Genomic DNA, 13,616 nt, shown 5'->3' with positions numbered 1-13,616 from the left:
TCAGGCACAGCCTTACTCTCCCAGGTGTCTGGCTGTTCCTCTTACTGATTCAGTCTGCCTTTCTAGACCTGATGATATCGCTATAGCCCTCTAAAGCTCCTCTGATAATCTTGGTGGAATTACACACACACACCCCAGAGTGCCAACCACACCCCTAGTGACTCCATTTCCCCTTAAGTCACCATCATCCTGAATAGTTTCCAAGCTGTCTTCTCACACTTCTGAGAGTTGATCAGGAGCAGCCGTTGGCTTGCTCATCTCTGCCTTGCGCATGTGCAGAATGACAACACTCTGGAAACTTTACCAAAGTTGGTGGGACAGATGTCCTGGCCCATGCTCTGCTCCTGGCTTCTAGTGTATGCCCACTCCTCAAGCCTCTGTTCACTTTGGGTCATCCTGAAGTGTGGGGTGGCTTCCTTTAAGCTTCAAACCTTCGAAGCTCCATAACCTGGCTCTAAGAAGAGTGTTTGAACCTCTCTGAAAAGCAGATCTACCAGAAACCCATGTTATAGGCACATACTCAGTTACAGAAATGAACTGCTGAGCTGGTCATGTTAGGGCAAGGGGCAGCATGGAGGAAGATTGGGGGCTGGGATGTGGCCCACTCTCTAAACACTCTTTTAAAATGAATTTCCTGGTGCTGGAGAGATGGCTCAGAGGTTAAGAGCACTGACTGCTCTTCCAGAGGTCCTGAGTTCAATTCCCAGCAACCACATGGTGGCTTACAACCATCTGTAATGTGATCTGGTGTGCAGATATACATGGAAGCAGAATGTTGTATACATAATAAATAAATAAAATCTTTAAAAAATGAATTTCCTTCCTTCTCACAGTAGAATCTTTGAAGGTCAGTGTCTTAGTTAGGGTTGCAATTACTGTGAAGAGACACCATGACCACAGCAACTCTTATACAGGAAATATTTAATTGGGGCTGCCTTACTGTTTCAGAGGTTTAGTCCATTATCATCAGAGCAGGACATGGCAGCATGCAGGCAACCACGGTATTGGAGGAGCTGAGAGCTCTTCATCTTGATCCACAGGCAACAGGAAGCAACTGTGACCCACACTGAATGTAGCTTGAGAAAAGGAGACCTCAAAGCCCATCCCGGTAGTGACGTACTTCCTCCTTCAAGACCATAACTCCTACAAGCCATGCCTCCTAATATTGCCACTCCCCTTGGGGACTGTTTTCTTTCAAACCATCACAGTCAGCTAAAGATTTCTCCATAGTAACATAGGTCTTTGTTATTTATGCAAAGGATGCTAAAATGGCTCCAGTGTCCTATATGTCACTTCAGTGACCAGTAGTGGAACAACCCTGGGGCCACTGAACCTGAGATGTACATGGCATCATCTGGTGTGATCAAAGCCTCCTCCAGAGCAAAGGCTATGGGTAGCTTTCTTAACGGAGCTACATTGAGAGGCCACCAAAGCTAGCAGTAAGTGTAATGAGTCATGACATCTGAGACGGGAGACCACCAATCTACACCTACGGCGGTTTGAGTAAGAATGTCCCTATAGGCTCATATATTTGAAGGCTTGATCATTAGGGAGTGGCACTACTTAAGAAGGATTAGGAGGTGTGGCCTTGCTGAAATAGGTATAGACTACTTGAAGAAGTGTGTCAGTGGCTGGTGGGCTTTGATGTTTCAAAAGCCCAAATCAGGCCCAGTGCCTCTTTCTCTCTTCCTGCGGCCTGCGGATCTGGATATAGAACTCTCAGCTACCTCTCCAGTACCAAGTCTTCCTTTGTGCCACCATGCTTCCTGCTGTGATGATAATGGACTAAACCTCTGAGACTGTAAGTCAGCCCCAGTTAAATGCTTTCTTGTATCACATTTGCTGTGGTCATGGTGTCTCTTCACAGCAGTGGAACACTGACTAAGACAGTGTCTTAAGAAGCACATATAAGAAGCCTGTTAAAAGTTGAGGGTCTTGCTACTGTTGGCCATCTCTGGCTCCAGCCAATGATGGGAATTTAATTCACTTTGCCAAGGAAGCAGTTTCTTGCTTAAAGGTTTGAACAGGCCAGGAAGAGCCCAAGGACTCTGATTTGCAGAGATGAGGACCATTACTACAAACAAACCTAAAAGGCTGCAGAAGGGACTCTGAGGAGAGGACATGGATGGAGCTTGGAGGCTTTCCAGAGGGACCCAAGAAAGAGGAGGAAGTGCCCTTGGGCATAAGCCCCAGCACAGGAGCATCAAGACTCAAAGAACCTGTCCTGAAAATGTCTCCCCGCCAGGAAGTCTTCCAAGTCCGCATCCCATCACCTCATCACTATCCACTTCTGTGGCTCCTTTCAGTAGAGATCACTACCTGAAGTTAGAAACTGACTTGTTTGTTGTCAGTCTCCAGCACTAAAGATGATTTGTTATTTACTGTCAATGGCCACCACAGGAGTAGAACATAATTTGTTCAATGTCAGCCTTTGGCTAGGCTATGTAGAACAAAGTATGTATGTGAATGCTTTGTTTATTTGGATAGGTTTGGCACTTAGAACAGAACCTGGTCCTGGATAAGATTTAAGTAGTAAGAGTTGAATAAATGAATGAAAGAATAAATGACAGCCTCGGAGCTCCATCAGGACCAGGACTGGGTGTGGCTTGTTCATCTGTTTCCCTAGCAGCCACCACTTACTAGGTTCTTCAATCAATGAACAAAGTGCACGCACCTTTTTAATAATTAGCCCCAGTGCTTAGTGAGCTCCATTTAGCCCACTCACTATCAGATCTAGCTGTGGCCTTACAAGGGGGGTGGGAGGACTGAAACTTGAAAGCTTGGCCAAAGTGATTTCTGGTGCGTGGCTTCGCATTGACCCACACAGGTTAAACCTGAGAAAGCTAAGCAACAGTGTACTTCCTAGACCACAAGGGGAAGTGCAGCTTCTAGAACATTTGCCTTGCTCCCCACCCATGTGCTTCAGCTGCCTTCCACAGAGCATGACTTTTCATCACACAGTGAGACTGCTGTCAACCACATTCCAGTATAATGCTCAAATTGTCCCTTCACTTGTACTTAAGTTAAATTTAGAAGTCAAGTGCACTTAAGTGAAGAAAATAACATGAGGCAATTTTGAAAAATCAAATGGTTTGTTTATTTTTCTTTCCTGAATAGGAATTTAAGTTACTTCAATGGTCACTGACTTGGCTACAGAAAACCTTCCAAAATGATACATACCAGACAGGCAAGAAGGATGAGTTGAGGGAGCTTCCAGTGTGGGGAGAAGGGAAGGAGGGAGACTGATGGCTGATAGGCCTGAGGGGGAACCAGGAAGACTTGGGAGGGGTAACCAGTTATTTAGAGAGACAGATTATTTAAAGGTGAAATGACTGCAAATTTATTTACAACATATGCAGATCTAGGAAAGAGATTATGCAAATGTCTGGAAAGGGGGTGGTTAAAAATAGCCATAAAATGGGAGCTTTGGTCTCCAGCGTGCTAGAGATCAGTCAGGACTTAGCTAAATATGAATTCGTCATGGCCCCTCTGTACACTCTCCGTTCTTCATCATACAAGAAATTCAAAAGGAGTAAGACTTATACTTTTCCCTCAAAACTCAGGGGGAACCACAGACAAGTGTTAGATTGCTTCAGCTCTGACCTTTGAGGGATCAGAACCTCACTTTTGGTTTTTCTCCTAGAAAGATATGTATTATCAGATGCATGTATAGATCTCCACCAATTTCTAAAGATTTCCAGTTGATGATCTACTGGATGACAAACTTTTTCAGACTAATCCAATACATCATTAAGGATGAACTGAAAAACCATATGGTTCCAGCATTGTGTCCTGTGCACATGTACTGTTCAATTACAACATCGTTGACTTTCTGGGCCCTCAGTAGAGACCGGCAAACATTCAGGTGACATAGTAGGAACCTCTAAATCTTGAAATGTGATGACATCATTAGCACTGTTAGTATCCAGTAATCTAAGAAGTTAGAGGCTATGTGCATCCCTCAAACTTCAGCTTCCCAGTCACGACCACCCACCCCACCCTAAGCTTGTCTTGTCTCCTGTGAAAACAGCTCAATGGGCCTTCAGAACATCCTGGCTTTTCCTCCTATAGACCGCTTCTTTCTGCCAGAGAAACGGTTTCCACTGTAACCAAAGGGGCGGATTTTCAGCTCCACATAAGGAATGGAGAACTCATGTCCTTTCCATGGCTCCCAGTTCACTCCCTACAAAACAAACAAACAAAAACAAGTCTACTGAAGAAAGGATGAGTTGAGGGAGCTTCCAGTGTGGGGAGAAGGGGTACCCTTCTTTCAGGGTACCTTTCTTCAGGGTATTCTCCCAAATACCCTGAAGAAAGGGTATTTGGGAGAAGAATAAGGTGGTTTATGGTATGGGGGACCCTAGCAAGTGAAGTCAGTCTCTCTCTGAAGGAAGGGAAAAGGAAGAGGACATCTGAGTAGGAGGGCCAGGTCATGCACCTTCTCCTGGGATTTGACATGTTTAGTGGATAGAGAAAGAAGCCTCCATGATAGGAACATGGATGTGGGAGAGGCCAGAGCACAAGGATGACAAAGAGGTCAATCTAAGCAGAGATCAGTAAACCAGCTATTGCCTCACTCTGTTCTTTTCCATAAACTAAAAGGCAAAAATAAACATATTAATTAGCCAATTGTGTAAAATCATTTTCAATTTAGACTGTTTAGATATTAGCGCTGGGGTAACAAATGGCCTGCTGAAAACTAAATTTCATTTTATGTCTTTTGACTGGTGAGCACAATAATATTTAATTCACTTAATAACCTTGCAACCTGGCCAATAAAGAGCCCAAGTGACCAATTTTATGTATTTTAATTTGTGAGGTAAATAATAAACAAGAAGCTAAATGCCTTGCAGACCAAGAAAAGCATATTAACCAGATGAATGTCTTTTATTAGCAAATGCAGGGATGGTTAGGGCATTCTAGCTGCTCATTTCAGATATCTGATCTCTGATCATAGGCTTCCCCGGATCAGCCCACATACTGCCACTGTGATGCATGGGCCAACCCTCCTCACCGCCCTGGGGGGAATTTCTTCTTCCCTTTGAAAAAAAATCACATAAGGATTAGGAATCCTGGCTGCCTGGTAAGAACCAAAGTAATAAAATGTACCTGGATTTGAGAAGTGCTAATATTTACAGTAATATTGTATGTGTGAGTTCTGGGGAGAGGTGGCTTCATGAAGGCCAGGTTGGAAATTAGAGACCCAGGACAGGTTTAGGGAGGACAGCAGATTGATGATGAGTATAGGAAAGAGCAATTTTCAAGAAGCCATGAGGGGTCAGCAGATGTCCTATATAGCTGGCAAAGAGTCACAATGATATACAAGGATCGTGGAGGTCCCAGAAAGTACTGACAGGAAAGTTTGCAAGAGAGAAGCCCTCACATACACTCAGCCTTGAACACAGTCGTGAAGAGGGACAAGAACAAGATGCTTGCAGCAGACTCTTGGTGACTTGGGTTAAAGCGAGTCAAGGATGGGTCTGACCTAACGTAGAATCTGTTCACCTAATGATCAAGTGACTGAGAGAAACAGCTCTGGTGTAATGAGGAGACAACAGGGAAAGACAATAAAGTGTCTGTTTTTGGACAGAATGATTGTGCTCTCCCCAAAATCTGTATGTTGAAGTTTTATTGTCCCAATTTGGTAATATTCAGAGGCAGCTTTCTGGAAGGTCATTTTAGATGCCCCCACAGTAGAAGAGAAAGAGGCCAGAATACCTCTGTCTGTGTCATGTGAAGATATAGCTAGCAGGTGTCTATTTCCATGCCAAGAAGCAAGGCCCCATATAGAATGAATATACTGGCACACTGGTCTTGGATTAGGCAGCCTCTAGAACTGAGATATTTGTGGCTGTTTTCTCTTTTCTTTCTTTTCTTGTTTGCTTTTGTTTTTTCAAGACAAAGTTTCTGTGTATAACAGTCCTGGCTGTCCTGGAACTCACTTTGTAGACCAGGCTGGCCTTGAACTCCTAGAGATCTGCCTGCCTCTGCCTCTGCCTCTGCCTCTGAGTGCTGAGACTAAGGTGTGTGCCACCACCAGGTGCATATCTGTTTTTAAACCACCTAACATGTAGTAGCTTGTTAAAATAACCTGATCTGTAACAGGTCTGTTTGTGATTTAGTAAGGTACCCCGATAGCTATGTGTGGTGGCTCACACCTGTGATCCCAACCCTCAGGAGGCTAAGGTAGGAGGATTCCGAATCCAAGGCCAGCCGAGGCTAATGTCATGACAAATGCCTATTATCCCAGAATTTACAAGGTAGGGGCAGGAGGATCACGGGTTTATGGTTATCCTCGGGTACAAGGCAAGCGTAAGATCAGCCTGGGCTAGATGAGACCCATTCTGTCTCATAAGCATTACAGAAGAAACTTAAAAATGAAATGAGATGGCATGTGATGCACATCATTAGTCTTCACGTGTGGGTGACAGCAAATCACACCCCCCACCCGCAGCTGAGAAAGTGTGCAGTCGTACAATACAGACCACAAAGTTCCTGTTGTCCGGGGACATCATGAAGCCTGGACCACATTTTCCTTCCCTAACTGAAAGCTTCAGAGGTGGAGGGAGAGGGGGCTACCACACAGGCCTGGACAACGTGGCTTTGGGAGTATAGACAGGGCTTCAGATAAACAAAAGGTGTACTCCTGTCACTTACCTCACTGTGCCTGGTCTCTCCGTATTTGCCATTCGGGTTGGCCAAATGACAGTTCTTATACCACCAGCCACCATGATGTGTCAGTGCACAGTTGCTGAGGGCAATATCATTGTCTCTGTCAAAAGTTGTGAACTTCCAGCCATTGTGGTAGGTAAGGGCATCCCCTGCAGGAGAGAGAAGGACGGGAGTGCTCCAGGGCAGCACAGTGGAAGAGGACAGCCCTGAGTGTTAAGAGCCTGCATCGATGATAAGCAGGTTTCTAGGCTCACACTACAAGGAAATGTCCAAGAACTGAATCCCCATAGCCAGCATGTGGGGCACCATGGGTGCTGTGGGGCTAGTATGGCCATGGACTGGAGGCTGATCCTGGACTAGGAGCCTTACATCAATGCAAATCTAAGAAGGGTGATTAGGCAGCCACCCAATCCCACTCCTCCCACCCCCACTCCCTGCCACAAGCCTCTTTGGTGTCACATCCTTCTGCCACAGAAACAGCTTAGCCCTGTGGAGGATGCTGAGGATGTGGAACACTGAGGAAGCCTGCATCTCCAATGGGGAGCCTCGGTATTGATGGACTCTAGGGCTACCTTGGTGATGGGTGTAGCATTAAACCTTGTTTGTTCCCACACCTTGGGGGGAGTGTCAAGAGCCACGAGGAAAGAGGCCCCATCAGGAAATATATAGACTGGAAAATGAGGACCCAGTTGTATATCACAGGTAGTCACACCCCTCTCAGAACGGCTAACTAACATGAGAACATGATGTATATAGATGAACAGGTTGTCCTCGCTGGTCTGTCACTTGACACCAAGCCTTTTTCTCCATCAACTTCAGCAGCCTTATCTCTTGGAAGTTCTCCCATCACATCAAGTGTTTAACCACCCTTGCCTCAAGAGACCACTCTCCGTCCTTCTGCATTTACCATGGTGACCATGCTTCCTGCTATCCTGACCCAAAAGGCATTCATCTTACTTGATAAGCCTATCATATTCTTGATCTAACCCTACTGTCTCAAATCACCCACCCCACCTCTACACAGCTGCCACCCAGGCCTCTTTTCACCTTGGAGGGCCTGTGCTCACCCAACAACCTTCCCTCTCACTCTCCATCTCCCAGCCCCTGTGAAAAATACCCATTTCATTGTCTGAAGCCTACTACCCTACCTTCTCCCACAAAGATCATTCATCCACCTCGCTGTGAAGGTTTGCCACTGAGACGTCTCCAATGAGTAACCTCTAATTCTATCATCTCTACTAATGAAGTGAACAGGCCCATTTGCCGTGTGCCCTTCATTAGTCAAACCCTAACCTCCCTTAAAGCCTAGCTCAACTCTACTACTGGGAAAGATTCTCCTCACTGATCCGACTTCTAGACACACACACACACACACACACACACACACACACACACACACATACACCTGAGCTTCTAGAGCCCTTCTGGGGATGTGTGTACAATTTAATGCTTCATTCCATCCTGTCTGGAATCTCCTTTAATTACTCCTCTCGTACTGCACCTATTTCCCTACCACATTTGTCATCCAGTTATAAGTTTACTTACTTTTTCAGCTCATAAAAGGCAATAAGAGGCCATATCAATCACAGGCTTAATCAAGTTCCCCGCCTGCAAAAATGACAGTCACATTTACATCTAATGGCTGTGACTCTCACAGACCTACTAGGTGGGCAGGACCCTTCTGGATCCTACAAGGAAATAAACACCTGAGGATTAGTATGGAGCAACCTAAGGTCCCCAAGTCCACAAATGAGAGTGCCAAGACTCAACTGCTGGTTCTCAGATTCTCAGACAATGATTCTGAAACACAGGTTCACCTGGGAATCCCCTCACTTGCACAGAGGGCTTCATTCCTACTAGTAAATGCCATCTATCTCTGATAGCCTTCAACAATGGTTCTAGAGAGACTTCCCAAGACCTAAACCATAAACATCACCTGAGAACCTATTAAAATGCAAGTTCTCAGGCTCACCCAGGTAAAAGAATGCCATCTGTGCTTTTACAGCCCTTCATATGGTCCTGGCACAGCAGCAGCTTCATCCACACACTTATTCAGAGGACATACATGTCACCTGCAATGGGTGAGCCCCATGCTAGGCTCTGGGGATACAAAGCAAAGAAATTTCTTGTTCTTGAAGACTCAGTTGGGGTGAGTTAGAGCCAGCTGGAAAGAGTTCATAACTCAGTTGGAAAGAGTTCATAAGGGCAGGGCACATGGGCACAGAGGTAATGTACACTGAGGAAGTTCAAGGGCCTCTCGGTTCAATCTCCAGCATCCTTTGTCCCTTAAAAAGTGAATAGCCCCTTGTGCAAAGGGAAGGTCCCAATTTGTCCCTCCAAGTCTGTAAACTCAACAGTGTCCTCTTCATGCCTCACCCAGCAAAAGTGGGAGCTGTAAGAAGAGAACTAGGGAGGCTGCTCCTCTGACACCAAGATGGCCAGGTCTCCATGGGTTTCTTCCAGTCAAAAAAAAAAAAAAAAAAAGATGGGCTATCACTGTATTTGTGCACGTTTCCTCTTCTCTCCAGATCCCTGCAGGCAGTTAACTACATCTTAAAGTAATACACAATGGCTCCCCTAGTAGCATTCTTTTAATAAGCACAGCTTTCCAGGCTGGAATATGAGTTCCCAGAGCTTGTTTTCCACAAATCCAGACAAGTGATATCTGGAAGACATCTTCAGTTATCTAATCTTGGACCCTGGACTAGAAAAAGGAAGAGCACTTCAGTCTATACAGGATTTTTTTTTTCATTTCTGCATATGGACTTTTCTACCTTCAAGAAACTGAAGCCACCCTTTTGTCCAGAGTGTAGAAAATGAGTATGCTCATGAATCAGAAAATAGCTGGCCCTGGCTGAGTGAGTATTATGATTCAATGAGTTTATCTTCCTAAGCAAAACCAAGATAATCTGGGTGTGATGGACACTCCTTAACCTCAGAATTCTGGAAGCAAAGGCAAGTTTGAGGCCAGCCTGAACTACAAACCAGTTCAAAAATAATTATTTTAAAAAGTAGTCAAGTCAATGATGCCTAGAGTCCCTCCTATTAGTATTAGGAGAAACTGCTGATAAGCGCTATTCTAAGGGCCCTATTCCCTTGGTTTTGGAGGGAAACTGGTTCATCTTAGGTATGGATGGAAGGGTTATAGCAGACTCATAGAAGGTCTAAACCCACACTCAGAGTGTGGTTACTAGGCTGGTCACTGTCCATCTCATGAAAACATCACTCTGAGACCCACTCTCCTTCCCCAGAACTTTGTGGTGCAGGAAGAATGACTCTGCAGCCACCACCTAAGACCTAAGACCAGGAAAAGCCATAAACATCATATCCCTGTAAGTCATCTTCCAACACAAGGCTGTGAGTCTAGACCTTGATGTTTTGTCCCTGAGATTGGGGGTAGCAAGTAAAGAGTGGTGGTGAACATCTATCTAGCTTTTCCTTTTCTCCATGAATCTATTACTTATTTTTCTTTCTCAAATGCCAGCCTTTAAAAATCCATTTAAAAATATGGAAAACACTGGCTTTGGGTTAAAGCAAATCAGTATGGACATTATCATTCCTGGACCCACTCTGTGCTATTAGAGATCTCCAGTTACATTCCCAAGTGTCCCCAAGAAGTAGGCCTGTAACTTGAGCTCTCCCTGCCAGCCTGGGCCCACTGCCGCATCAGCCCCAAATGAACACACTTGACTTCTGTTAATTATGGAATTGTTGGTCATTGACTATGGTTTCTTATTGGCTAGCTCTGACTTAATTATTAACCCATTTTCTATAAATCCAAGTATTTCCATGTGGTGTTCTCTTACCTAAGAAAGGTCCAGGAACCTCTTACTCCTCTGGCATCTTACATCTCAACTGTGCAGCCTCTCCACAGAGAAGAGAGAGAGAGAGAGAGAGCAATTTCCTGTCTTTCCCTGCTTATATTTTTATTCTGCCCAGCTATATCAATTCCTGGGATCACATGGACGACTCCTCTCTGCCTACACTTCCCAGAATCCTCCTCGTATCCTAGTCCCACCTATCTTGCTACCCTATTGGCCAACAGTATTTTATTCATCAACCAATAAGATAAACATACACACAGAAGAACATTCCCCATCATGGACCCATCCCTTGAGCACTCCAGCATGAGTGAGCCCCATATAAGAGGGACATGAAATAAGCTATAAGTGGTTGGCTAGCCCAATGGAAACTCTGAGGCAGAGTCTATGTTTGCATTGTCATTTCTACATAAATGAACAGCATCTCAGTGGTAGTACTCATAAGAAAGCCTCTAAAACTCAGAATCAAAAACTAAGTTAGCATTCTGTGGCCTTGTTCCTTTGCAATAATAATAATAATAATAATAATAATAATAATAATAATAATAATACCTACAAGACATGACTTCAGTGGAAGTCAGAAGCCATGAGCCCAGCTGGACAATCTGAGGTGGGGACAAGTTGAAGCCTCCTTTCCACCAAGGCTGGGCATCTCTGCTGTAATAATAGCACTGATGAGGCTAGACACAGGGAGGGATAGGTCACGCACATGGAGACAGCAAGACCTTCACCTTCCACTTGAATGCCTATCCTCCACACTGTACCTCATCATTTAGGGCATGAGTAGCCAGAAGCTTCCTAGATTTTAAAGCCCTCATCTGAATCAAGATGCATACACAAGGAAGGCTAAAATGTCACTGAACCCACCATTTTAATACAGAACAGAAAGGTAGAAGTGATGATACACACAGGAAGACTAGAAGGCTGCCTAAATGCTCTCTGATTTGAGAGTCTCCCAAGGCTTCCTATTTAAAAAGACATCCTCCACTGACTGGCCCTGTTGGCCTGAACAACCTTCGAATGGGAATTATCCCCCAGTCACAGTTAAAATGCAAATAGGGTACCTGGGAGGAGACTCACATTAATTTAAGAATATGTTGACTCCTTACCCATTAGCATCAGCTCATTTGCTGGATTATGTTAACTAGGCTCAGAAAAGGCAAAGTTTAATGGTCCAAGAAAGGAAAGGGACAAACTGAAAAGATGGATCTGAATGAAGTCCCAACCAAGAGGCCAGGAAAGGTGTCAGGTTTAAGGGAGACAGGAAGGCAGGGGAGCCAAAGAGAAGCACCGGACTTCAAAACTTGACCAGGAGATCTCAGGAATGGAGTGTGTAAAAGCTGAGACTCTAACCTGAGCAAGAAAGGCTAAGTCTAGCTGAAGTGTGAAGATAGCCAGACAGACTACAGGAGACTGACCAGAGCAGGAAGAGGCCCACACAGGCAACTGAAGACTGGCCTGCATGTCCTCTATTATTCCAAATGGTGGGAAAGACTGGAAAAAGCCATCAGGAATTCAATCTGACCTTATTTAGAAATGAGGTAAGAGTTATATAACAGGCTCAGTCCTCAAAGACAGTGAATTTACATTATTTTAATATTAAATTATTATGATCACCATGTATGGCAGTATATGCGTTAATCCCAACGCTCAAGAGGCAAAGGTAGAAAGCTTACAAGTTGTATGCTAGTCTGGGATACATAATAAAAGCCTGTCTTTAAAAAAATAATAATTATGAACATTTAAATCATTCTGTAACTAGCCTGATAATTACATGAACAAAGGTCCATGTGTGTTTCCCAGTTGTATCCGAGCTGCCTTTTCCTCCTTGAATTAAAAGAAAAAAAAAAAAAAAAAAAAAAAAAAAAAAAAAAAAAAAAAAAAAAACCTTGCAGACTGGCCTTGTTGGTCTGAGCAGCTTTAAAATAGACATTATCCCTAGTCAGAGTTAAAATGCAAATAATGCACCCGGGGGACAGCCAATTAGTTTAGAATATGTTGACTCCTTCAACTCACTTTCCCAATAGCCTGCCTTCCAGGGCTGACTCCCATGTTTTATATTCCACTTAGAGCACACGCAGTGCAGCCCATCTCTAGCCCAGAGAAATGCAGATGGCCTGAGGAAGGAAGGGGCGAGTCCAAAGCACAGTGGGCCTTTGTAGCTGTAGTACTTTTCTATGGAATTATTTTTCCCAGGAACAATTCTTTGCACACTCTTTCCCATTCAATCCTCACTTAGAACCCTTGGACAATTCAAACATGAGCAAGGGCAAACTCCACGGTGATAAGTACCCACTTCTCCCACACTACCATGTCACCTGACTCAGGGTCTATTCCTATAATGTATTAAACACTCATGAGATTAGATAGAGAAATCCTACTAGAAGTTTCATTTTTTTAATCTCATCAACTCTGTACCTGGCTTGATTCTATAAACTAAATTGCAGGAGCAAAATTTATATTATTGCTTTAAGAAATAAAATCACAGAACTCAAATAAATTTTCCATTCATAGCTGACCACTTTGGATCATGGCCCCAGTCCTCAGCAATCCTTGAGGACACAGTCCTAGGATGCCCTACAAGTCTTCTGTAGTACACAGCAATCCCCTTGCCTTGGCTTAGTCCTCTATTCCCCTTGGGCTCCCCCAGATGTGGTGAGCCCCTTCCTTTCCTCCTTCTGTGTTTAGCCCTCTGTCAGAGCCAGCCCCACTCCCCTGACCTATGGGAAGCTTCCCCCAGCCACTCAGGCCCTTGATGGACCCACCATCTCCACTCCTGAGCTCCTTATTTCCCATTCCACTTAGTCTGTGAAAGTGACTTTGTGCTTTTATTCTCCTCTTTCCATGTGTGGTAGAGAGGAGAGACTATGTTCTATGAAGTCAGCCAATTTGGCTCGTAACACATTCCTATGTGGTTATGCCAAAGCTGGAATCAGGCAAAAGGGAGAGGTCAGACTTTGTTAAAAGGCATGTTTATATATATATATATATATATATATATATATATATGTGTGTGTGTGTGTGTGTGTGTGTGTGTGTGTGTGTGTGTGTGTGTGTGTGTGTGTATCAAAGCAACAACCACAACCACACCAGCTCTTAAAATATTTGTCAGTATAATCCCAG

At 44.3% G+C, this 13,616-nt stretch overlaps 1 protein-coding gene across 1 annotated transcript in view; it reads right to left on the bottom strand.

The window, feature by feature from the left end:
* Positions 1-3,121: 3,121 nt before the first annotated feature.
* Tnn (tenascin N) overlaps positions 3,122-13,616 on the bottom strand; it is a 63,399-nt gene continuing 52,904 nt past the window's right edge. Inside the window, exons 20-21 of the mRNA XM_035445949.1 lie at positions 6,658-6,821; positions 3,122-4,183 (exon numbers count right to left, since the gene is read on the bottom strand). Of these exons, the coding sequence (XP_035301840.1) occupies positions 4,043-4,183; positions 6,658-6,821 (305 nt within the window). The 3' untranslated portion in view covers positions 3,122-4,042. The remainder of the gene's footprint in view (positions 4,184-6,657; positions 6,822-13,616) is intronic.

Source organism: Cricetulus griseus, chromosome 5, assembly GCF_003668045.3.
Source record: "Cricetulus griseus strain 17A/GY chromosome 5, alternate assembly CriGri-PICRH-1.0, whole genome shotgun sequence".
NCBI lineage: Eukaryota > Metazoa > Chordata > Mammalia > Rodentia > Cricetidae > Cricetulus > Cricetulus griseus.
This window is presented reverse-complemented; position numbering and strand designations above follow the sequence as displayed.